General features: G+C 37.6%; 4 protein-coding genes across 6 annotated transcripts in view; 1 reads left to right on the plus strand and 3 right to left on the minus strand.

The window, feature by feature from the left end:
• Positions 1-755: 755 nt before the first annotated feature.
• LOC147303606 (uncharacterized) lies at positions 756-5027 on the minus strand. The gene is made up of 5 exons (XM_086280804.1): positions 4893-5027; positions 3572-3742; positions 2829-2969; positions 2087-2227; positions 756-1514 (listed from the first exon to the last, which is right to left on the minus strand). The coding sequence occupies exons 1-5, from the start codon at positions 4950-4952 to the stop codon at positions 1353-1355; spliced, it is 675 nt and encodes a 224-aa protein (XP_086136930.1). The 5' UTR covers positions 4953-5027; the 3' UTR covers positions 756-1352.
• Positions 5028-6373: 1346 nt separating this feature from the next.
• LOC147303607 (uncharacterized) lies at positions 6374-10052 on the minus strand. The gene is made up of 2 exons (XM_086280681.1): positions 9842-10052; positions 6374-8104 (listed from the first exon to the last, which is right to left on the minus strand). The coding sequence occupies exons 1-2, from the start codon at positions 9902-9904 to the stop codon at positions 7700-7702; spliced, it is 468 nt and encodes a 155-aa protein (XP_086136807.1). The 5' UTR covers positions 9905-10052; the 3' UTR covers positions 6374-7699.
• A 5991-nt stretch (positions 10053-16043) lies between these two features.
• On the plus strand, positions 16044-21360 carry LOC147303608 (mediator of RNA polymerase II transcription subunit 30). Its single transcript, XM_086280680.1, has 5 exons — positions 16044-16234; positions 16501-16743; positions 18948-19106; positions 19277-19366; positions 20399-21360. The coding sequence occupies exons 2-5, from the start codon at positions 16513-16515 to the stop codon at positions 20492-20494; spliced, it is 576 nt and encodes a 191-aa protein (XP_086136806.1). The 5' UTR covers positions 16044-16234; positions 16501-16512; the 3' UTR covers positions 20495-21360.
• Positions 21361-23130: 1770 nt separating this feature from the next.
• ext1c (exostoses (multiple) 1c) overlaps positions 23131-26754 on the minus strand; it is a 93939-nt gene continuing 90315 nt past the window's right edge. For all 3 annotated transcript variants that reach the window (XM_086279957.1, XM_086279958.1, XM_086279959.1), the window contains exons 11-12: positions 23965-24136; positions 23131-23861 (exon numbers count right to left, since the gene is read on the minus strand). In XM_086279957.1, coding sequence (XP_086136083.1) covers positions 23676-23861; positions 23965-24136 — 358 coding nt within the window. In that variant the 3' untranslated portion in view covers positions 23131-23675. The remainder of the gene's footprint in view (positions 23862-23964; positions 24137-26754) is intronic.

Here is a 26754-nt window from a genome sequence, read left to right on the forward strand (position 1 = left end):
CTGTTTGTTTGTTTTTTTTGTTTTTTTTCCCCTTTATCACCGTTCCTCTTCCCTGCTGTTTTTCTTTCCCTCTTTCTTTCTCCCTTTTCTTTCCCCCAGTCATGTCTGTCCCGTATGTAGCAAGCAAAAATAAAATAAAATAAACAATGAAAGCAAAGATGAATCAAATAGACCAATACGGCAAGGCCGGGATGGTCCATTTGGTAAAGTAAATCCGTTGGGCATCTTTCTTTGCCTTTAGACAATAATTCTGATGGCAAAAGAACCAAACAGGACAGGCGAAGAAACAAAAAAAGAAAAAGATCAACCGTGCCAACAAAAACCTGATTCCAGTGAAGCATACTCAACAATCATAATAGATATCTGGACTGATTTTTTTTCTTTTTTTGCAGTGGTGATTAGCACTGTTGCCTCCTGAGTTTGACTTCACCTTGTGACCAGAGTCTTGTGTTGAGTTTGTATGATCTCCCCGTGTTTGTGTGGGTTGTCTCCACGTATTCTGGCTTCCTCCCACAGTCCAAAGACATGCTGTTAGTGGGGTTAGGTTAACTGATGATTATAAGTTGCATATAGCTGTGAATGGTTGTCTGTCTCTCTATATTAGCCCTGCGAAAAAGTGATGACCTATCCAAGGTGTACCCTGCTTCTAGCCTTATTGTAGCTGGGATTGGCTCCAGCCCCCCTGCAACTCTGAAAAGGATACGTGGAAGAGAACTGATGGATGGATGGATGGATGGTTTTAAAAATTTGCAGTATAAAAAAAGAGCAGAAATTAATTGAATTATTGTTATTAAAACACATAATCACGCATCCATTAAAACGATGCTCTGTTTTATTACCATTTATGTTAGATAGTGTTTTATGTTGAATCTATTTCACACATTAATGCATAAAGATCAAATAATTATTGTAAATTGTGCAAATAATTATACTAATACAGACGGAAATCTTCAACAGACATCACTATATTATAACATGTCTACAGGTAAAATTTGACTTAACTTATACATCAAGTATCACACAAGAAAATAAACAGGTAATGGGTATAATAGTGTAAAGATGTGTAAGGGCATGTCACCTTTGAAATAAAACAACTGAAATGTGCCAAAATATGCTTTGAGGTGCTTTTAAAGATACAGACAATTCTCCTTTACATATCATTAGGCATTGCACTCTTTCCACTGTGGAAAGTGCTCTATAAATCACCTTATGACTTACACACATATCTTTTGAGATGCTATAGGTTAGCTCTTTCACTACCATCATCTACAACTAAATACAATCAACTCAGATTTCCTGTTTTATAAATAGCATTGTAGTCTAGTTTTGGCTCTGAGGCTCCAGATTGCTCACTACACCATGGCTGGAAAAGCAAAAGATCCCAACAGCAGAACCACAAAGGTGACGATGTGGCTCTCTCCACTCTGGGTGCCGCTGCCAGAGCCGCTGTTGCTGGTCTGATTGCGAGTAGTTTTAGTACTCAGTCCTGTTGATGCAGTGGTTGTCCCCATGACCTAAAGAGCAAACCAACAGAATTTATGACACTGCATTGTGCTGTATGATATTGTATACTTTACATGTAATAACTTTATGTTCAGGCCGAGATTTTAAAGCAATGCATTAACACTGAAAAAATGTAAAAGCAGGATAGTTTTTCCATCAAAAATAATCTTGGTTCACTGGTAAGATTTCCTCACGTACTTTATACATTTATTTATTTTAGTGTATACGTTTTTCATTTTTCTTTGAATTCAAAGAAATATGAAAAAAACAAAGATTTCCATTTTATTTATTCATTTATTCTGTACTTTTATCTTTTTTGATCATTTCTTACAGCTGGTAATGTATTTCATCTACAAGTAAATACAATAAACTCTGATTTGCTGTGTGATAAATAACATTGTAGTCTAATTCTGCCTCTGAGACTCCAGATTACCCACTGCACTGTGGCTTAAAAAGCAAAAGATCCAAACAGCAGAGCCACAGAGGTGGCAATGCGACTCTATCCTCTCTTTGCATTCAATTAGTTTTCATTTATACAGTGGCAAATCACAGCAACAGTTGCCTCCAGGTGCTTTGTAGTCACCTTGGTTGACGATACCCCTGTGGCTGTGGTCGTCGTGCTGGTGGAAGCCTGGGTGCCGCTGCCAGAGCCACTGTTGCTGCTAGTCTTACTGTCAGTAGTGGTAGTACTCAGACCTGTTGATGCAGTGGTTGTGCTCATGTCCTAAAGAGCAAAGCAACAAAATTTATGACACTCTGTTGTGCTGGATTTTACAGAGTATGATATTGTATGCTTTACATGTAATAACTTTACGTTCAGGCCGAGATTTTAAAGCAATGCATTAACACTGAAAAATACAGAAGCAGGATAGATATTCCATCAAAAACAATCTTGGTTCACTGGTAAGATTTCCTCAAGTATTTTTTTTTATTAATTTAATAATTTATACATTTTTTTGTTTTATATTTATTGTAGTGTGTGTTTGATCACATTACTTTCAATTCAAAGAAATATGAAAAACAAAGATTTCCTTTTTTTTTTTAAACTTTTATCTTTTTTGATTATTTCTTACAGCTGGTAATGTATTTCATCTACAAGTAAATACAATAAACTCTGATTTGCTGTGTGATAAATAACACTGTAGTCTAGTTCTGTCTCTGAGACTTCAGATTACCCACTGCACTATGGTTTAAAAAGCAAAAGGTCCAAACAGCAGAGCCACAGAGGTGGCAATGTGACTCTATCCTCTCTTTGCATTCAATTAGTTTTCATTTATACAGTGGCAAATCACAGCAACAGTTGCCTCCAGGTGCTTTGTAGTCACCTTGGTTGACGATACCCTTCTGGCTGTGGTCGTCGTGCTGGTGGAAGCCTGGGTGCCGCTGCCAGAGCCACTGTTGCTGCTAGTCTTACTGTCAGTAGTGGTAGTACTCAGACCTGTTGATGCAGTGGTTGTGCTCATGTCCTAAAGAGCAAAGCAACAAAATTTATGACACTCTGTTGTGCTGGATTTTACAGAGTATGATATTGTATGCTTTACATGTAATAACTTTACGTTCAGGCCGAGATTTTAAAGCAATGCATTAACACTGAAAAATACAGAAGCAGGATAGATATTCCATCAAAAACAATCTTGGTTCACTGGTAAGATTTCCTCAAGTATTTTTTTTTATTAATTTAATAATTTATACATTTTTTTGTTTTATATTTATTGTAGTGTGTGTTTGATCACATTACTTTCAATTCAAAGAAATATGAAAAACAAAGATTTCCTTTTTTTTTTTTTTACTTTTATCTTTTTTGATTATTTCTTGCAGCTGGTAATGTATTTCATCTACAAGTAAATACAATAAACTCTGATTTGCTGTGTGATAAATAACACTGTAGTCTAGTTCTGTCTCTGAGACTTCAGATTGCCCACTGCACTATGGTTTAAAAAGCAAAAGGTCCAAACAGCAGAGCCACAGAGGTGGCAATGCGACTCTATCCTCTCTTTGCATTCAATTAGTTTTCATTTATACAGTGGCAAATCACAGCAACAGTTGCCTCCAGGTGCTTTGTAGTCACCTTGGTTGACGATACCCCTGCGGCTGTGGTCGTCGTGCTGGTGGAAGCCTGGGTGCCGCTGCCAGAGCCACTGTTGCTGCTAGTCTTACTGTCAGTAGTGGTAGTATTAGTAGCCGGGGATAAATTGTAGGTAGAATTGAGTCCTTCTGCTGCAGACATTAGCGGCGCATGCTAAAGAGCAAACCAACAGAATTTATGACACTGAATAATAAATTAATAAAACTGACACTACAAATGATATTGTATACTTTATATGTAATAATTGCCCATTAAGGAAGTGATTTCAATGCAATGCATTAACACTGAAAAATACAGAAGCAGGATAGATATTCCATCAAAAACAATCTTGGTTCACTGGTAAGATTTCCTCAAGTATTTTTTTTTATTAATTTAATAATTTATACATTTTTTTGTTTTATATTTATTGTAGTGTGTGTTTGATCACATTACTTTCAATTCAAAGAAATATGAAAAACAAAGATTTCCTTTTTTTTTTTTTACTTTTATCTTTTTTGATTATTTCTTGCAGCTGGTAATGTATTTCATCTACAAGTAAATACAATAAACTCTGATTTGCTGTGTGATAAATAACACTGTAGTCTAGTTCTGTCTCTGAGACTTCAGATTGCCCACTGCACTATGGTTTAAAAAGCAAAAGGTCCAAACAGCAGAGCCACAGAGGTGGCAATGTGACTCTATCCTCTCTTTGCATTCAATTAGTTTTCATTTATACAGTGGCAAATCACAGCAACAGTTGCCTCCAGGTGCTTTGTAGTCACCTTGGTTGACGATACCCCTGCGGCTGTGGTCGTCGTGCTGGTGGAAGCCTGGGTGCCGCTGCCAGAGCCACGGATTTCGTTGCCCTGTACCTGTGCATGTGCAATGACAATAAAGTTGAATTCTATTCTATTCTATTCTATAGTCTCACTGTCAGTTGTGGCAGTATTAGTAGCCGGGGATAAATTGTAGGTAGGATTGAGTCCTTTTGCTGCAGACATTAGCGGCGCATGCTAAAGAGCAAACCAACAGAATTTATGACACTGAATAATAAATTAATAAAACTGACACTACAAATGATATTGTATACTTTATATGTAATAATTGCCCATTAAGGAAGTGATTTCAATGCAATGCATTAACAGTGAAAAATATGAATCAGAATAGTTTTTCCATCAAAAATCATCTTGGCTCACTGGTTAGAATTCCCTGAATATTAATTTATTTATTTATTTAAGTGTGTTTGATCAACAAAGATTGCTGTTTGTTTCTTGTTTATTTTTTGTTACATTCATTCTTTTTTACTTTTAATTTCAAGTCTTACCTTGGAAAAGGGAAATCCCAGCAGAGTCAGGAAAGGCAGCGCCAGGAAAAAGTACTTCATATTGCTTGAAATATAATTTCCTCTTGAAAGCTAACAGCTTAAAATATCTTGTTAAAATGTGATTTGTTTCCCGTACTCAAGTCTTTGTTTTGTACAATATGTGCTCTCTTCCAAAGCTGGCCTTTTTATATTGCATTCACCTTGTTCACCTGTCAGCCTCCACCCAAGTGATGGACCACAAATGCAAAACTTTACACTGTGCCAAATGAAACCTAACCTATGGATGTGATACCTTCTCTCTAATGTCTTTCTTGTGTCTCAGGCTGCTGACTCGATGCTATTTTTATTCTTTTGTAGAACTCCAACCCTAAACTTACTCAACAGTTTCAAATAACATGTTATTTTACCTCATTTTCTTTCATCTTGTTTAATTAGGCAGTGTTGTAAAGTACAATGTTTCACTGAAGTTTTTGTCTGATGTGATCCTTTTTAAAGTAGCAACAGTACATCAACAGCTCCACAACTACATTTACTTTAACCTTTCAAAGTTCAAACAGCACGCTGATTTGTCAGGCTTACAGTTAGGCCCATAAATATTTGGACAGAGACAACTTCTTTTTCTAATTTCGTTCTGTACATTACCACAATGCATTTTAAATGAAACGACTCAGATGGAGGTAAAGTGCAGACTTTCAGCTTCAATTCAGTGGGTTCAACAAAAAGACTGCATAAAAATGTGAAGAACTAAAACATCTTTAACACAATCCTTTCATTTCACTAAATATTCACATTTCAGGAAAATAAAATGTTCATTTCTAATACTTTGCTGCTAATAACCGGCTGAAGTCTTGAACTCATGGACTTCACCAGATGCTGGCTTTCCTCCTTTTTAGACCTTGACTGCAGGAGCTTTCAGTTGCTGTTTGTTTGTGGGCCTTTCAGTTCAAAGTTTAGTCTTCCACAAGTGGCATGCATGCTCAGTTGGGTTAAGATCACGTGACTGACTTGGTCATTCAGGAATATTCCAAGGAATATTCCAATTTTTTGCTTTAATAATCTCCTGGGCTGCTTTGGCTGTATGTTTTGGGTCATTGTCCATCTACCAAATCAATTTGACTGCATTCAGCTGGATTTGAGCATGTCTCTTTTTTTAAATCTAGCCTTTATCTTCTTGAGGCTTATGAGTAGCTTGCACCTTGCAGTGAACTCTCTTTGTTTATTTTCATGCAGTCTTCTCTTTATGGCAGACTTTGATATTGATACACCTACCTCCTGGAGAGTGTTGTTCACTTGGTTGGTAGTTGTGAAGGTGTCAGGATCCTGGCATATATATAAAAACACCACCCAGCACGCCCCTGCGGGCGGTTTATCCTTCAAGCTCGGGTCCTCTACCAGGTACTACTATATATAGCTTTGGATACTAATAGACAAAGGTTGGAAGTGGTTACATTTACAGAAAACCCCCAAACATACTATGACACAGACGTCCCAGAGGAAAAGTCTTCCTTAGAAAATTAACTTTAAATACCATGTCAAACGCAGACTGGATTTATTCTTTATTCCAGATCAAAGAGGAATTGTCCAACGAGGCAACAGATGTCATTAACCAGTTATAAACCAAGATATTTGCTTATGTATTCTCATCTTTTAAGCTTGCAGTTATACAAACACTTCACAACTTTTTCATCAGCAGAGCAGTACAAGGCATGCATCCTGTGTTGTGAGAGACCTACTCCTAGCCAACAATCTGGGAAAGGTTATAGAAACATGGAATGCAATACAATGAAGGGTATATGGTGAAGGAGAGGTGAAGGGTGCAAGGAATGAGTCATGGAGATGGGGTTGATGAGGACAAGATGATGAAACATGACTTGGGGGGGAGGGAGCAGGTCAGACCAAGAGGTAATAGCATGAAAAAAGGAAAGGTGGATGAAAGGGTACGGGGTGAAGGACAGATTGTTTTAAGACATAAAGAAAATGGATCTTTATTGTTAAAATGGATAAATGGCAATTGCAGCTATATCAAAAGCTGAATGGGAGGTTGAGATATTGATTGGCTTACAGACATAAAAATCTATACTTTATGCAAAATTTCAATATCATATCTTATATGAGTTATATGGTGCGACTAGAACTAGTATTAGCATAATTATATATACATATATATAAAACTGTAAATGGTATTATTATTTTTAATTTGCAAATACTCCACCAGAACATTTTGTGACTTGGTCTTGTTAGATTTTGGTTTGTTTTTGCTAGATGTTGATCTGTATAGTTTCTAGTTGAAGTAGTTAAATTTTTCCCCAAATAATATAATAATATACGTATAATAAGATGCATAAATACATGTTGGCATGAGAGAAACAAAGATGCTACTGTACAAACAGCATGAATTCAAATGTGATGTTGCCTAGCTTTTTTAGTGTTAAGCCAACATGCAAATGGAGCTGTGGGTGCACCACTGCCGTTTCCTTCAGCTAAAACAAACCCGAGGTTGGCTGAAGTGTTCAGTACAATTAACTCTTCAGCCTCCGCAAAAGATCACCATTTTACTTTATTTGCCAAAAAACATTGGTTTCCTTTATTCCCTTTTAGTATTTATGAATGAAACATAGCATTAACATTTGAAGCACAGTGTCATACATAACTTATGGATATTTGTGTAAAAGCAGAGAAAGACTCAGTGCAAACAGAGCACATCACAGCCTTAAAGAAGCAGCCATTTAATACGAGGCTGTAATAATAATGTAATATGTTTCCACAGCATTTAAGGATTTAAATGCAGATTCTATACTTTCATACATTCATTCCAAAGCACAGCAGATCAGAATAGTGACAGCAAACACCAGCAGCTGACTGCAGAACCCAAACAAAGGAGCAGATCCTCCTTTTGTCGTTGTAGATGAGATTGTGGTAAAATTTTTGCTGGTAGTCCCTGTGGAATTCTGTGTGGTGGATGCTGGGGTTCCAGGGTTTTGAGTAGCCCCAGGGGACACGGAGGACCCCTGTGATGAAGTGACATTATCTGTAGAGTGGGAGGTGGTGTCAGATGGTATTCTTGTGGTTTTAGGAGTTTGGGCATGGGTGGTGTTTGTCGTGTAGGAAACAGTGGCGTTCCATTGAGGTGTGGTCGCTGCAGGCTGAGTGCTATTACTCGTAGTGCTGTTATTGGTCACTGCTGGAGTTGTGACATCTGTGGTGCCTTGGCCCTGTAAGAGAAAATAAAAGTTCACGGTGTAAAAGATATATCTAAATATTCATGTAGACTGTTGCAGAGCCATATGCTCATATCTATCCAGCAACAGTGTTTTAGCTATTTTAAATAAATTACAGACGTCAATGTCAGCAATTCATGTGGAACAAATTGCTACTGTAAAGCAGATCTAATTAAAAAATGACAAAGGAGATAACATGAGGCATTCTAATTTATATCATATATGTTGATAAACTGATTTGATATTGATATCATGTACTTATTCGCCTCTGTCAGTGCGTCCCAGGGTGGCTGTGGCTACAATGTAGCTTGCCATCACCAGTGTGTGAATGTGTGTGAATGGGTGGATGACTGGATGTGTAAAGCGCTTTGGGGTCCTTAGGGATTAGTAAAGCGCAATACAAATACAGGCCATTTACCATTTATTTGTAATACTTATCACTACTCTAAATTCAATTTCCATGTTCTTCTGTCTGCATTTCCACTCTGTGTCAAACTTCGTGGAATAAATAAAGCTTACAGATGTGTCTCTGTTTCAGTGGAAAATCCTCTGTACGCACAAGCATGCAAAAGTTCGGTACACATTGCTTCAACAGTACACGAAGCATGAAAGCATTAACTGCACTTTGCATACCGCTGTGATAGGCAGGGCTGCAGGGCCTGATTGTCATGTACTCTGATGGCCTAAACCTGAGTCCTGCTTCTTTGTTCTGTCCACTTGTAGTTCAGACCTATGCTTTATGTAACATCTGATAAGTCATACTTAGTTTACTTAAATTTGAATGCTGACACAGAAGAAGAACGTATTATTGAGAACAAAAACAGGAGGACAAAGGAGGGGGGAACAACTAAGCTGTAGTGCCTCTTCACTTCACTGTGCAATACCTTTTGTGCAATATTTTTGTTAATAGTCAATGGTGCAATAGACCGCAATACTTGAAATGTGCAAGTATTCCTTGTATTTTTATTTTTATTCCTATTTATTCTATTTATCCCCTTCGTATATTTTATTTATATATGTCTCTGTATTTATATATGTGTGTGTGTGTATATATATATATATATATATATATATATATATATATATATATATATATATATATATATATATATATATATATATATATATATATATATATATATATGTATATATATATATATATATATATATATAAAATATTCTGTAACTCTGTAACTTCTGTCGGTGCTGTGCTTTTGGAAACCGAATTTACCAGAGGAACCCACCTGAGGGATTAATAAAGTTTTATCTTATCTTATCTTAAAATTAAGTAAGTAAAGTATGGATATATTCAGTTTCACAGAATCCTAGAAATGAAGGAGCTGTTAATACAGTTCTTGTTCACTGATGCACTGATTCACACTAATTTCAATAATAATTTTAAATCACAATCTAAGAAAATGTCACTGTTTACACTTACAGTGCCTATGTGCTGAGAATGATGAGGTGATTCAATTCTACATCCTCAAACATGTACAAAACGAAATACAGTCAAAAGGTTTTGGTTTTATATCCTTTTGTTTTCTTCTCTTTCCCTGCATTTGCATTGACTTTTGATTTAATTTACCTCTGATTTGAATCCAACTACACTTAAGCTAGAAAAACAAATGATTGTGTTGCTTGCCATTAGTAAAAGCATGGTAACCTGAACTGGCTTCTTTTTCTTTTTTAAATAAATGCAACTTTGGTAAATTAAGTGAAAATGCCTCTTACCTCTATGCCCAAAAACATAAAGGTCAAACAGACACATAGGAGAACTGTCCTGGTTATCTTCATCTTGGTCTTCTTGGTAAATTCTCTTTGTACTTTATGGCTGCTCACACCTTTCTGGCTCACCTTTTATACCTGACAACTCCCAGTAGTACTGATGCTGATAACAGAGAAAAAAAAACCATGCCCTGTTATATACTCTGGTGCACTTTCATAATGCCCTATATGACAGGAAACTAAATGTGTTTCGTGTGTAAAAAAGAGTAACAATGTGAGGGAAAACTGCTTCCACTGCACTTTGTTAAAAGTAGAATCATATGCTTCTCCTAAAGCTAAGGTTAATATTTGTTTTTGGGGTTTTTTTATAACACGGTGACTGCTTCCTGATACAACTCTGAACCTGCTGAAATGATGCTGGAGGATGCGGAAACACATTGTTCTGACCCCCACTTTCTCAGTAGTGTCATATTACAGGAGATATTATGCTACCATGTGTCCATGTATTTTGTGAAAAGTTATGCTAATAGGTTGGGTGTTTTGGGTACAGTTTTGGCTATACTCACTGTGTAAAAAAAAATTTTTCATGAAAGAATAAACCTGTATCACAAAATTTGCAGGGCTTAGTTATGGTACAAAAAAGGTTTTTTTTTTTGTAGCAGTTGTATTTGTTTTATATTACTAAGGATGGATCACATGAGGACTTGTGTGAAGTTAGAAGGAAAAGGGCATCTTGAGACTTGCTAGAGACTGCTATTTGCCACTTCTTAAAATAACAGCTGGTTTTGTTGAATTTGACCTTGCATGTTCGGAAGTATTCTAACTAACAACACAGTTCTCGGTTCTCATCTCTTTTTATTCATATTACATTTCTAGATTTACAACCTTGGTCTTACATTTTTATGAAATCTGTCTCCTCTTTATATTTAACTTTCAGGCAAGGTCAGATAAGGCAGGAATAAACCCGAGGGTAAGTCAACAGAGAAAAACTGTGAAGCAACAAGGTCATTCAAGGGAAAATGAAAGTGGAAAGCTAACCAGCCCTCTGTAGTTATTTTGATAACACAAGAATTCTACTTTACAAACCTTCACATTTTGTATTGATTTTTTTAAAATGGTAAATTACTCACATTCGATTTCACCTTGTCTTGTTGAACTCTTGGAATAACTGATGCAAACAGAAAGGAATGTGAACCTGTGATATTTAATTTCTGATATAAGGTTTTACAAATATTTGAGGAACCCTATCAACTTCCAAAAAAAATCGAATGTGACCAAACCATTGTGAAAAAAAGAGAAGTACTGTTACTTTTCTGTTGTACTTGTTTTTGTACCCGTTTTCCATTGCAAAAACAACGTTCAGCTATGGTCAAAAGTTTACATACTTTCTTCACTGGCATATATGACATGATGATTTTAATTATTTCTTCGAATAGTTCTTTTTCAAGGGTGGAATCATTGCAACAGAATACAGTTTTAATTACTTAAAAAAAAACCAAGAATTAGATGCACAAGGTTGAATGCTGAGAGGAAAGGGTGCCATAATCGTTTGCATCTTGTCACATATTAACATGTATCAGGTTCTTCTCACAGGTAGATACGTGACTCTATCTGCAGAAATACGTTGTTGTTGTTTCTTAAATAGCCAGGTCATAATTTCTGGAAAAACAGACACTAGTGCTGAGGATTTCAAGTCTATTTTAATTCTATTTCTATTTTAATGTCCCGACACATGGCTATACACACCAAAACAAGCCAAACGGATGGCACTATAGTCCAAGTGGAAAAATCTGTCATTTTTTATTTGAGGTGTATTGTCCCTTTAAATTTTAAGACTGATTGCACAAATATTTAATATGTGAGTATGTAACAGGTGCATACTGGGTGTTTTATAGTTGATTAACGAAAGCATATGTATCCTGTGGGGGAAGTCGAATACAAACCTAAAACTACAAAACATTTTAAATAACAACACACATAACTTCATTTCTCTCCTACCACCGTATTATTACAACAACAGAGAGGAAGCAAACTTGTTCCTGTAACAAATGATTCTGGTAGGTATGAGATCACAAGTAACCTTTTGTAGCACGTTATCAGCTGGTTTATCACAGCACTGCATATTTCCTGGTACAGGAAAGTTCCGATAACCAAATGTCCCAGGACACAATATAGCACAAATATCGCAAGTGACACTCTTACATGTTTCCATGTAGAATAGAGTGGGATTTTATTAATGTAGTACACATTTTCCTTATGAATTTTAGCACCAAATATTTCTTATAGAATAGTTCATCGGCACAGTGGCTACAGATACAGCGTAGCATCGGAGGTTTGCAATGGACCAGTCAAAGTGCAGAGCTCAACCCAACTGAATTGCTGTTACAGGACCTTAAGAAAGCGGTGTATATATGAATGTCTGCAAACACCAATCGACTGAGGCAATACGGTAGAGAAAAATAGGCCAAAATTCCTTCACAACAATGTGAGAAACTAATAAGGTCATACAGAAAACAATTATTTCACTCCTGCTAAAGGTGGTTCTAGAAGCTATTGGCTCATGGGGTGTAATTCGCTTTTTAGAGAACTACATTGTCATTTGAAACCTTTTTTCCCACAGGATCAGATGTTTGAGCAATAAAAGACAAATCTGTAAATAAATACTGCTTACTAAATTTAAGATAAGATAGAACTTTATTAATCCCTCGGGTGGGTTCCTCTGGGAAATTCGACTTCCAAAAAAAGCACAGCAACGACCGAAGTTACAGTTACAGAATTGTTATATATATATACACACACACACACACACACACACACACACACACACACACATATATATATATATATATATATATATATATATATATATATATATATATATATATATATATATAAATTTCATACTGTCTACAAACTAAACAACACTGAACAATGGTGCAAAATGCAGCTGCTCACATTTTAACAAGAACTGGGAAATTTGAGCACATTAGCCCTGTTCTGAGATCTCTGCATTGGCTACCTTGTCAGGTTCGAGCAGATTTTAAGGTCCTGCTGCTCATCTACAAGGCTTTAAACGGACTGGCACCTTCATACCTCTCCGACCTTTTACATCTTTACGTTCCATCCCGTGCTCTCCAATCTCAGGACTCTGGCCTTCTAAAGGTTCCTAGAGCCAGAAAAAAGACAATTGGAGAGCGTGCTTTTTCTTTTCGTGCCCCGTTTCTGTGGAACACCCTCCCTCAAGATGTTAGGCAGGCATGCTCCGTGGAGGTTTTTAAAACTAAGCTGAAGACACATTTGTTCACCTTATCTTACAAGTCTTAATTCTATGGCTTTTAGTTTTTAAATTCTTACTGTTTTTAACTTGTATTGTGTCTTTTACGTGTATTGCTATGTATCGCTTTTTATTTATTTATTTTTTTTTATCTCTTTAGTTTTAAACAGTTATACAGCACTTTGTTTGAAAGCGCTTTATAAATAAAGTTATTATTATTATTATTATTAATGAAGGCTGCAGAGAGATATATAGAGTTAGTTAAATGTTAAAATCACGACGTTCATATCAACTGTGCAGTATTTACATGCTAATGTTTCTTTTAGCATGTTAGCATGCTAGTATTTGCTTTCAGAGGGCACTGTTACTAAAATTAGGATCTTAAGAGATTGAGGGGAAAAAAGGGAGCAATTTTTTCCATGAGCTGTATGACTGTGAAGATACACAGCTAAAAGTTAATGTTCTATTTCCACATTTTAAGAAACATGGTCTAAAATATAATCCGTTATGAATATGAACATGTAAAATGTCTTAATCCGAATGACTGAAAACACTATAGAGCTAAACAGCTAATGTAGCTTTAAAAAACTACTTTGCGTAAACTGGATTGTGTAAATTATAGGAAATCATCCTTTCAATTGTTCAAGGGGTTAAAATGATACTCAGGCAGACATGAGTGACTCAGAGGCAAATAATCTTTGTTCATAAGGCTCTGCCAATCAAAACTTTGATTGCTTTAGTGATTGTAGAAGTGTTAAAACTCTGAGGTTATTGGGGAAAAAGGTTATTTTTACAAGCTTGAATTGTACTCTTGACTGGAAAATATGACACGTAATTCCTCATAAACAAGCACCACCCATCTTTGAGGAGCACGATTAAACGGTGCCAAGATGAAGAACTACTTTAAGACCAAGAATGTCCAAGGGTGCTGATTGTCAAGGACTACTTGGCCTTACAAAGATTACAAAATTGTCTGATTAATCCGTGATAACATGGGTTAAGCGCCTTGAGGCAACTGTTGTTGTGTTTTGGCGCTATATAAATAACACTAAACTGAATTAAATGAGTTATCAAGTTGTGCACAGACTTCCCAACTCAACTATATCTGATATTCTTAAAGCAAAAGAGCCACAGACTAAACGTGTGTATAATAATATGTCTATATTATTCAAAGATTCAGTCTTTTATTTAAATGACTCAGCTGAAGCCATCACTTTGAACAATGCATGTAATAAATTCCAAAACTGATGCTAAAAAAGTAGTATTTAAACAAGTGGTCTTGCTTTTTGAGCCCACTGTGCGTTAAAATGCATTTAACATTCATTGTTATCAGTACCTTGCGTACCTTATCTCTGCCTTGCGTGTTTAAGATCTCCATGCAAATTGCATTTCCTTAAGAACAAACAAAGTTCAAGTTGAAACGGTACATCAAACACAGATGGAAATGGTGACGTGACGTCAAAACAAATAGAAACATACAGGCAAAATAAAGTTGCAAAGTAGATGGAATCGTTTTTTCTGTATTTGTGTTGTTAATTGGATCTATTATCAGTCAATTTTAGTATAAAATACAAATATATAAACTACGTCTTTTTTTAATCTGAGCCTATATCAGGCCATTTTACTCATGTTTGTTCAAAGGGAATAAAGTCTAAACCAAGTCCTTGAAGGAAGCTGTACTTCCTTGAACTTGCTGTTGTTGTGCTAGGTTGACTGCGACCTTTGATCCTATATAAACCATGGATAAAGTCACGCAACCAGACTCATCAAATAAAGAAAGTAGGTCCACATGTGACTGACAAATCCAGTCCTTTCCTCAGTTTTATTGGTCTGACTTGACAGCAAAGCAAACTGGGTCTGGGTCCTGGGTGAAGGACCAGACAAAGAAAGATACAGAAGACGCCTATGAGTAGAACATCAAGGGAACAGTTCACCCTGCCCGGGATAGGGTTACCGGGACCCTACCTTGGAGGCCGGAGCGGGGGCCGTGGAAGACTGATCCCCAGCCACCAAGACTTATCTATTTCCTTAAGTTATAAAATCCTTGTAGATATAACTATTCAAAAATAAATAAATACTTGAAACCATCATTGACACACCTTAAGTGTGAGTGAAAATTTGTAAACCACCAATTTGATTTACTGACTTCAGTTTCCATTAAATTAAAAAAAAGACTATTTTGATTAAGACATTAATTGATTGTTTTTTTTTTTTACTGTAAATATACTTTAAAAAACAAACAAACATTGCAAACAGAAGAAAAAAACTAATAGGGGAAAAATATTAATGACTATCTGTATATACCACATAATTTACATGCTTGAAAAGGAGTAGGATGAAGTTTAAACTTCTTTACTAACACGCTGACTCTTTGCGGCTATAAAACAGTAATATACATAGGACATTTAAATCAATATGACCACACGTTCAATAAGGCTTTGCATATACCCTATCATAAATAGATGATCATTTTATAGCTGTCTTTATAATAAGTAACTAGATGGCTATCATATAATATTGAAATTACATTATTGCTGTTTTTGAATGGGCAATTGTATTTACTGCATACTTAAATTTTCCCTTTTACATACATCCAGTGTATGGTCTTGTTACATTTTACATGCAAAATATGCATGTAATGTGTGCTTTAGAATTAAATTGAATTAATTTTAATATCATGCTTGAGTAATGTCAATCCAACACTAACATTTTCTATGATGAAATTAGTGGCATTTGATGAAAAGTGATGACTTTTAATGTGTTTTTCTCTCTATGTTTTTTACAGTTTTATATTTAATAGTGCGAATGAAAAACAAATGTATATTTTTACACTATAGTATATATAGTATATAGCTAAAATTGTTTTGTTCTTTTACAGCTGATGTTTACAGTACCTTCAGGTATATCCGCGTCTACTGTCGCCATCTAGCGGTGGGAGAATTAATCCCATTTTTATGCCCGGAAGTGACGCATTAACGTGCTGTGCTTTCTGAAAGAAATCAATGGAAGGGTGCCAGTGATCATGCTTTATTTAAAATAATAAATAACTAGGCCCTTTTTCGCAAAGGCTGCATCATCTGGGAAACATCTGTACAACATTCAGCCAAAAGACGGTTTGAACTTGGGTAAGTAGCTTTTTGCACAGCCCGTTGCTAACTAGTTAGCTTAATTTGCTTGAGCTAGCATGTTTAGCCAGTAAGTTAAGTTTCCCTCCCTCGTCTCCATTGAGAGTACATTTTTAAGGAGTTTCCTGCTTTCTTAAATATGATCTCGAAACGTCTGTAGTTTCTCTAATAAGCTTAAATTTGAGCATACATCCTTGCTGTGTTGAGAAAACGTATATTTACGCTAATAGAACATCACCTTTGTCTTGTACCATCGTACCCCGCAGATTTGTGTGGATATGGCAGCTTCTTTACCTCAGAAGCCAGGGATGGCAGGGATGCCCTCACAGCAGCAGCAGCCTCCTCATCTGCCCCCCGGTGCTGCCCCAAGTGCAGGTCAGCAGCCCATGCCTCCTCAGGGAGCCCTTAGGGAGATCTCCCCGGTGTTCCTCTGCAGGATCGGACAGGAGACTGTACAAGATATTGTCACACGCACTATGGAGATCTTCCAGATTACACGAGCCACACAGGTAAGGGACACGAGGCTCATGCTTAGCAGCAGGAACTGTTTTCTTGTTGTTAGTGTCTGGGACTTGATATCAAAATAACGATATTGTCGCATACCTATATGTAATATGAGTATAACACACTTACCTATATTCTTGCCTACTCACATATTCAGCTTTGTTTATGGGTGTATCATTAGCAGACTAATATTTCTTACTGTTAGTTTCTCATTCATCTTCTCAGTTCAGCTGCTCTTCTGAGGGGTCACTACAGCCTCCATCTCTCTCTCTGACATCCTCTTCTGTCACACTAACCATCTTCATGTCCCCTTCACTACATTCATGAATCTTCTCCTTTTTTCCTCATTTCCTCTGGCCTAGCAGCTCCATTTTCAGCAATCTTTGTCGAGTATATCCATTATTCCTATCTGCACATTTTCCAGCCATCTTAGTCTTCCCTCTCTAGCACTCAATCTGAGCCATCCGTCTGATTACATTCCTAATGAAACTCTTAATCTTAACCTTGCAGTCTCGTGTCTCTTTCAGGTTGCACCTTCTGGTTAAATGTAGTCCGCCTGTATGCATCTTCCTCATTTCTTATATGTCACCCTGTGTTCTTCTGTCTTCTTGAAATATGATACGTCCTTATCAAATCTATTTCCATCACCCATATGTCTATTGCCTGCTCCTATCGCCAGTCTCTTACACTCTGACTGTGCTTACGGTCTTATCCAAATTACTCTGGTTTTTTTCTTCTAACTGACATCCAACGTGTAGTGAACAAATTCAACATCACCTATTTGATTTCCAGCTTCAATCCTGTATGACACACTCTTCGCTTCCACATTTGAGTATATCTATAATTTCTCAGGCATGGCTTTCTTCCCACCTGGTCTCATTCTCTCTATCATACCAGCCAGCTGTCTCCTTTTACCAGCCTTTGTCCCAGCTCTCACCTCTGCACTCCTGCCTGTTAAGTTCTCATATTGACTTAAAGTCCAAAACTACAACTGTAACGATCGTTTTTAATATTTATTTAATCTGAACGACTTTTGAAAACTCAATCAAGTGCAGCTTCAGGTTCCTCATACCATTTATAAATAACATTCGTTTTGTTTTTTAAATTAAGGATTACGTTTATTTAAGTTTATTTATTGTCTAATAGAAGAGAAAAAACAATGTCTTAGATTAAAAAAAGAAAAAAAGAAAAACAACAACTGCTCCAACTAACTAGCTATTGGCAACAATTAAAATAAAAAGTGGGTCATTGGAGTGTGAACACAAGGCTCTGTGAATGCCAATTTGGTGACCTCAATGACACTATCAGGGCACCAATTTGACCTCCCCCTGGTGGACTTAATGTACACTATGTAAAACTATTATTAGATCAAGCTTTTGGCCATAATCTCCAGAACTGTCCGTGCCCTCGTCCGTAAGTGTGTAATCCGGGCATCAGCCAATTAAAATCCACACTTCTCAGACAACAGCGCCTCTCACATTTGGGTCCTTACAGTACTGGTGAGCCCTTCCTTGGAACCTTTGTACATTTGGCATTTTAACAGAAAATTCAAATGACTGCAGGTTTACTGACTGATTAGTTCAATAATTACCTGCTGAGTCACCAGTCTGCAGTTTTAGATGGGCAGCACGGACGGTTACTCATATTTTACTGCTACCAAAAATTGCAGTTATTGTTATATTAGCATTATTTCTTTAGCTTAAGTGCAGCAAATTGCACCAGCAGCTCTGGTGTATGTGTGGCTGTTAACTGAGTGGGCGGTATTTATGTGGCTAAAGTGGTTCCACTGTTCCCTGTCAGTCTCAATTTGGCCCGTCTTCTTTTCTGGCATATCTGCTCGGCTTGCCTGTCAGCATCCCTCGTACCCATCCTCCCATCTCCATTTGATCCGTGTTACCAAATGCGCCTCTGTGTTTTTCAGTGTAGTGCTGACTTCTAAAGCTTGTTCTTGCCTATTAAGGTGACCCCCCCCCCCCTTTTTTTTTTTTTAAACCTGTGCAGCTCAGAGAAGAGGAACACTATGGTTTTGTGTTGCCATTGCTATTACTTGGTTTTGAAAAATGATTGTCTACATGTCCAATGTACATGCAGTCATTTACATTGCCTGACACTGTCAGCATTTTTATTTGCATTACCCTGCTGTATTTAGAAATAGAAGTGTAATTATTCCAAATGATTTCATGTTATCTATTGTGTGTTTTTGATTCAGCTTCCTAATGGGGTGACTCAGAGCCAGGCAACGTATCAGGACCGCTTTGGGAAGCTCCAGGAACACCTTCGGCAGCTCACTCTGCTCTTCAAAAAACTCCGACTGCTGTATGAACGCTGTGTGGAAATGACCTCTGACCTGAAGGAGGGACCAGCTGAGGTTAGAGAAGACCTTTGCTGACCCCCCCCCAAAAAAAGAAAAACAAACAAACATTTTTTCAATTACTACTATATAACTACTGTAGAACTATGTTCTTTCTTTATGTCTGATTTGATAATGAGAAAAAAAAATGCAATTTTAATCGTGATTTACCTCGGCTGTGTGTTCAGCTTGTGCCGTACGCTGGAGAGGAGCTGGTTTCTGTCAGAGTGGAGCCCTGCAGTCCTGCTGTCATCCAGGAAAGAAACGAGGTCCTAGAGGTGGGTTTCTGTAATGTTCTTGTCGCCTCGGGAAACCATCAGCAGTGACGGGGCCTTTTTTTGGGGGGGTTAAGTTAAAATAAAATAAATAAAAAAAGCAGTACACACAGAATTTCAAGTCCAGGATTTAGAGACTTGTTGAAAACGTACGTGTTGGTGCCAGCAAAGTCAGTGTTACCTTTTGTTTTTAAATGGTGCATTATCCCAGTTTAAACATTTGATACGTTTTTTCTGCACTATTGTGAATTGTTATGGGTTCGTGAGATTTGCAAATAATTCTGTAATAATTAATAATAATTGGTCTTGAAATTGATAACTTCCCACTGCTAAAAGGGACATCTTTTAGTGCCTTGTTTTCTCTGACCAACAGCCAGGATATCTATTACCGTCACTTTATGACACAAAACAGGAAATCCTAAACGTGCAGAAAACATCATTAGCTACTAAGAAAGAAAAAGGGTTGGCAACAAACGTTATGCCAGTTCATTGACTTATTGCTGCAGCTTTTCTTGAAATGGATTCAACATATGAATCAATTAATTTCTCATATATTGTTTGGTGTTCCACAGTTTATTATATATTTTAATAATTGGGGACAGTGTTACTTAGCTATGCTGAAATGAGCAGAATAAAGTCCCTTTCAAATTCCTCTAGGTGGCAGTACTGACACAGGCTAAAGTAGCATCTGGATTTTAACTGAAAAACTCTGCATTATTTACTCATTCTGAATTAGGGTGTTGTTTTTTGTTAGAGCTAATATTTCAGTTGGGTTACAAAAATACCTTCAGGGAGCCAGTGGCAAAACACTGGAAAATTCTGCCTGAGGCTGAGAGGACTGTTGGCTTTAGCATCAGCACCAGTAGAAAAGTATTTTTCCTCCAGGTGTGAGGCAGTGTCAGCATCACTTGTTAATATGTGATTAGCTATTTCCTTCCCGGATTGCTTATATGTATAAGGTTGTAACAGGCAATGGTTAAAGTCCACGTGTTCTGCAGAGTTTAACTAATGGCCAAATGTCTTGTTGTTATACAGAAATTGCGCCAGAAGAACCAGGAGATGAAGGTTCTGATGGACCAGATGAGGAACCTTCTGTGGGACATCAATGCTATGCTGACACTTAGAAAATGATGGCTCTGAATGAGACTTGCGCACTTGTTTCTTAGCTCTGCACTCCTCTGCGGGTGAAGGAACTTTAAGACGGCAAAGACCAGGTGAAATAAGGGAACTTCTGTAGGATTTATGGGACCTTCCGCCTACTCTGAGCTGGCACTTCATCACTGAAACTCATAATTTACTTGCACCTTTTCATCTAAGAGCCCGTGTTGTTTGTTGTATTGGAGCCGATAAGAGGGAAATCATAAACAAGGCAGGAATAAGGTATCGAGTCAAAGCCAAAAACAGGATAAGCTGACACACATTCTAACAGTCATCCTCTTCTTTTGTATGAGGCAGCTGATAACCCAATTTTCATTTGGAAAGTGCTCTGCAACTGTTTTGTAACTACTTAAATAAGTTATAGACTTTTGTTCAAACTGATGAAATAATAAGTTGGAACCTGGATGGCCTCAGGTAACAAAAAGCACAGAAGAGAAAGAAGCCTAAACTGCCTATTCATGGTGTTCTGCCTCCAGGTGCTGACTTGACACCAGACAGACTTGAATTCATTGCAGGTAATTCTTCCACAAAGCACAGAAGCTGATCTGATATGTTTGTTTACAATAGGAACAATTGCCCATATTTGTGCTCTGTCAGTTGTAAAATACTGTGGGTTCAGAATTCCAATCGGCCCTTTGGCAGCTATGTATCTCAGGTGCTTTGTACATAAGTGTGTGCATGTGCTTAATGAGATTAGCTTCCTGAGTGCTACACATCACACCTGTTTGCCCTGAGGGTGTTGAGACTTGCTTACCTGTGAATTTATTTTTGTAAACTGTACTACAAATGGTTGGTGTACTGGGTATTTGTTTTTTAATAAACTTCTTTTTTTGAAACAAACGGTCTGAATATATATTTTAAAGTCCTGCTTCTAAATCCAGGACGGGCCCACTCAGACTGAAGTATTAGCTCCATAGTGTCAGTCTCAACCCTGAGGGTGGATGTAGGAATGCATGATCTCCCTCACAATTGAGATGATGTATAAGTACATCAAAGTACATCCACCTACTTGTAATGATGCACACTCTGACCTTAACCTTCTGTATTCATCTTTCTTTACACAGCAGCAGCTCTTTTGTGTAGTTTGCCTACATTACAACAAAGAGCCAGTCATTCTCTTTCTCAGTCATGTCGGATGCTATCGAACCACACTTTCGATTCCTGTGATTGTGCTTAGTATAATACTCTTTAGTAATTTATTTTTAAAGGAAACTCATCCTGTCCCAAATGGGTTTTCTATATTTAATTTTACTTTACCTTTGTAGTGGAATTGTACCTGCCACAATACACATTTTCAGTGTATCCATCACACAGCAAATTTTGCTCGACCCCATTTGGCCTTCAAAACTGCCCTTATTCTTCATGGCATAGATTTAATAATGGGCTGGAAACATTCCTCAGATTTTGGCCCATTCATGATCTGAATCCCCCGTTCCACCTCATCACAAAGATGCTCTGGTGACTGTAGAGGCTATTTGAGTACAGTGAGGTCACTGTCATGTAAAATAAGCCTTTTTGAGATTATTTGAGCTTTGTGGATGGACATGGACAGCAGTAATATCCAGATGGACTGCCATGTTTAATTGATGCTCAGTTGGAGTTTTACCAGCAGCATCGGCCTGAACTGTTGATACAAGGCAGGATGGATCATGCTTTTTTTCAGTCTGGTAAGCTCATGTGAACTATAATAATAATAATAATAATAATAATAATAATGGATTGCATTTATATATCGCTTTTCGAGACCCTCATAAACTTAGTTCTTAGTTGACAAGAGTAGCGCCACGTGTTGTCTTCGGCTGCTGTAGCCAATCTGATTCAAGGTTTGATGTGTTGTGCATTCAGAGAAGCTCTTCTCGATATCTTGGTTGTAGAGAACGGCTGAGTTGGCTTTCTAGCAGCTCAAAGCAGTCTGTACATTCTCCTCTGACATCAACAGGGTATTTTCACACACTGACCTGGCGCTCTCCGTTCTTCTAAAGATGGTTGTATGGGAAAATCCCAGTAAACCTTCAGTTTCTGGAGTTCTCAGACCAACCCGTCTGGCGCCAACAACCATCCCACATTCAGAGTTACTTAACTCACCTTTTTTCCCAACTCTGATTTTCAGGTTGCCTCAAACACATTTACTTGCCTAAGTTCACCGAGTTTTACTAGGTTTGGCATCACCATCCAGCAATTAGTCTGTCTTTTGCTCTGCATGACAAACATTTATCTGCATATATTCAAAATAAATGCCAACTTGGACTGCAAATGATAAATCCACTGGAACAAAGATTTTGGCTGTTTTCCTACAGATTTCGCTTATTCATTTAAAGGTAGTATTCATAATGATTAGTTGATTTCTATTTTTTGTGTGTTTTTCAAGAAACTGCTTGACAGTGTGATCTTCAGCAGTGTAACCAGAACTACATGATTCTTTTTATACGTTTGTAGCATAACTGGATGAAAGACAGACATGCCACAGCAGCCTCCCTGATTTCCTATCTTTGTTGCTTGTACCTTAAATTACAAGATGAACTTTGCCTCTGCTGGAAACGTGGCCACACACTATGTGTTTGGCAATTATGGGACAAAATATGTGAACATTCTGCAGCACGAGTCCAGAGTTTGCATTTATAAATCACTTTATTGGTCTTACAGTTAGCATTTTAATGTGAAATGATCTGTTTCCTTGGCAACAGTAACATGGAGACAGATGTTGCCAGCTGGAGTGCATGGCACCGATACCAGTCCCTTGGGTGCTCCTGGCATGAGATAGTCATTCTCTCCTTGTTGCCACTGCAGTAGCACTGACATTTGAAGTGTTCACAAATGTTCCTTTTTTGACTATTTTAATCGTCCTTTCTCAGCGACAGGGCCAATCACAAGGACTATTTTAAGGCCCCAAATTTCTCAAGATTCATGGAGGTTGGAGAAGCATTTGAAGTACTTTTTATAGACTCCTTTCTCTTAAGCTCTTTATATAGTTCAGATCTCCTTGGGTCTTTCTTGATGATTGTCCATGTCACCAATGGACCTCGGTGCCTTTTTGTCCACTTCCCATGCATGAAAGACATGTCTTGAACTTTCTGTTACTTAGTAGCCATATTTGTCTGTCCAAAATGGCTCGAAACATGACTTCAACGCTCTCTAGTCTTTTTGTCCAGAAATGTTAGGCCCTCTCCAGGTCTTTGTACTTCTTGCGTAGGACGGACACTTGATCTTTGAAGAGAACGGGGTCCAGGCGAAACTGAGAATGCACCAGGGGCATGTAGCCAAACCAGTTGGCAAAGGAGTTGACGCACTCTTGCCTCTGGTTGAAGTGTTCAGGGTTGGCCCAAGGGACGCTCTTCGTACCCTGGGAGTAGAACAGGCACATGCTATTTAGCATCCAATCTTGTTCTAACAACCAAGTCAAGAGACTCCAGAGAGTATTACTTTGAAGACAATTCGGTACCTACCTGTGGACTGGGGAGCTCCTTGTACTGCTTCCTTTGAGCCACTTTGATCGGCGGCTGGTGAGTCACAGCAGAGACCAGGAAGTTCATAAGGATGTCCTCACAGTTGGAGGTGCGATCCACCAGAGTCCGCAGAGACTGAGGCAGGTAGTGAGTGAACAGGTAGTGGTAGTACCTGTGGGGAAGTTGAGAGTGTCACATAAACATACAATATTCATTGTATTCTTAAAGCCAGCAGGCAATGGTGCTTTATATAAAAGAGATATGTTTAAAAAACCCCATCTGACAAAGATATGCTGCCACTTCTTCCGCCAATGTGCTCTACCTGTCTCGCTTTCAGTAGCTCTAATGATAGTTTTAGCCTCTCATACCTACACTCATCATACTGTAAATTTCTTTAGACAAGGGCCTCATCTAACCTAAAATAAAAATGTAACATAACATGATTAACTGGAGGTCAAGCAACCATCTGTTAGCAGGCTCGGTGACCTCTACAGAGTAGATGGTGTGATGTATGCTGATAATATGTATCTAGGACAAGTTGATTTCTCCGCCGAGTGAGATTTAAGCTTTAAGGTGCCCAGCCGACTAAACTCCACTGATGCAATGCATATGTTCTTCAATATCAGTTTTAGGTGTATAGCGCTTTCAATTTACTTATCATTATATTTTCAGACTAAGCAACTGTCACTCTATTTTTTTAAAGAAGGTTTAATTGTGCTTCACAACCAAAATTGGCCACATTTATCTCTATGTAAGTTGCTGCCGTGGAGTCTCGGCGCGCCGTCAGATCAGTTTACTAATATGATATGCAGTAAAAATTAGATGAAGACTAAATTATCCATTCCCCCACTGAGCGAGTCGTGTTTTATAGGCTCACTATTCATTGGTATTTTTCTGTTTAAGCAGTAAAACGGGTTATTAAAGTTGGCGCTGATGTGTCTATAGGCTTTAGAGATTCAAATTAGCACGACAAAAACGTGTTTTTATTAAGTCTGCTGACAATAATGACCACATTGTCTCAAAATGTCACAAGGTTTCAACACCTTTTAAAGTACCCTGTCTGTGGTGTAATTACATTCTCATTGTATAAGAACTCCCATCCCTCTCCCATAGCACATAATCGACTTCGTGCTTTTCGAATTAATCAAACTGCTTGAAGTAATCCCTGAGTAATTCACTCTTGCCTTCTTTTTTTCCCCCTCCCGCTCACACAAATACATAATTATTCTTGATGCCTTTTCTTTCTGTTTGATTGTCCCTTATTGCTCATCATGTTGATATTTGTGCCATTATGTTCGGAGCTGCTAGAGTTCAAGTTCTCCCTTGCTCTCAGTTTTTAATCTTTGAAGCAGTCTGTTTTGAGAATTTAATGTCTGTTCTGTATTAGTTTGTCAAATGTTGCAGTTATTATAGACGAATATATCAAACACATTAAAAAGTCTCAGTACACCCTGGAAAAATGAACAAACTTTTAAATTTAGCCATTTGTAGGAGCTCCTGTTTTCCTGTAGCTGCTTATGGAGCTTACACAACAGTAAGAACTTCATTTTTAACCATTGCCTCCTACAAAGCTGACTCAGTTTGTTAACATTTCTGGGATGTATGGACTGAACAGCCCTCTTCAGGTCTTGCCATAACCTCTCAGTTGAGAACTCAGCAATTCCATAACAACGATCTTCTACCTTTTCAACCATTCTTTTGCTGACTATACTATGAGCTTGCATTTTAAGGTCATGGACTCCTGCCCTGATAGTCTCATTTACAAAAAAAAATAAATTGATAATTCTTAAATTAATTGTTTGAATTCAGCAATTGCACGGCACTCAATCCCAGAGGGAGCAAAACAGCCCCAAACCATGCTCCCATGAGATTTTGTTGTTTTCCTTCCTTTAAACATATGTTGTTGTCAAAATGCTTTAAGTTTTGTCTCATCTACTCACACAACCTTCAGGTTTGGTAAACTTGGGATCTGCTGTATTATTTTGTTCTCGAAAAGCATCGTATCCTTAAATTAAGGCCATTCTATTGAATATCTATTTTCATATAGTGGAAATATGAACAAAGATTTCGTTATGTTGCAAAGATTTCTATGATGGTTTTGCTGTTACCCTTGAGTTTTTCTCCGACCTCTCAGGATTGCATCCTGGTGTGATCTTTTCAAAGACAACTGCAGTGCTAAGAGAATCGATGAACAGCATTATGGGTTGTTATAAAAGATGCTGCAGTAGAGCTAATACTAAAGGGAATAGGAAAAGAAGCACTGAAGCGCCTTCTCTTATCATTTAGGTAATTTGATTAGCTCTAACTATGGCTGCCACCTAATTGTTTCTAAGTCATTTAACTCAGTTAGGAACCTTTGTAGGCAAACCTCCCTTGCAACATTGATATGCCTTATTTATAGAGGACACGCCAACCCACAACCCAATCTCATCTCCTTAATTGAAGCACTTGACTCCAAGTAGGAGAAACTGTCGCCACAAATATGTCTGTGAAGGTTCTCAGTCATCCAGGTCATCGTAGTCAAAGGAGCTTGCAAAGAAAAGCGTCTGGACTTCTTTAAGTTACTTGAAGACGTTTCACCTCTCATCCGAACTGAAGAAGCTTCTCGGATGAGAGGTGAAACGTCTTCAAGTAACTTAAAGAAGTCCAGACGCTTTTCTTTGCAAGCTCCTTTGACTGTCGGCACAAAGTTTCACATACTTTTTCCAGCATGGATTGGAAAGATTACTCACATCTGTATACATGAAAGTGACATGTCTATAAAGGCGACTGAAGATCAGACCAATTAAT

Source organism: Aulonocara sp. 'chitande type north' Nkhata Bay, linkage group LG22 (assembly GCF_057382095.1).
Source record: "Aulonocara sp. 'chitande type north' Nkhata Bay isolate Kocher_YH1m ecotype deep benthic linkage group LG22, A_spYH_male_GT1.1, whole genome shotgun sequence".
Taxonomy (NCBI): domain Eukaryota; kingdom Metazoa; phylum Chordata; class Actinopteri; order Cichliformes; family Cichlidae; genus Aulonocara; species Aulonocara sp. 'chitande type north' Nkhata Bay.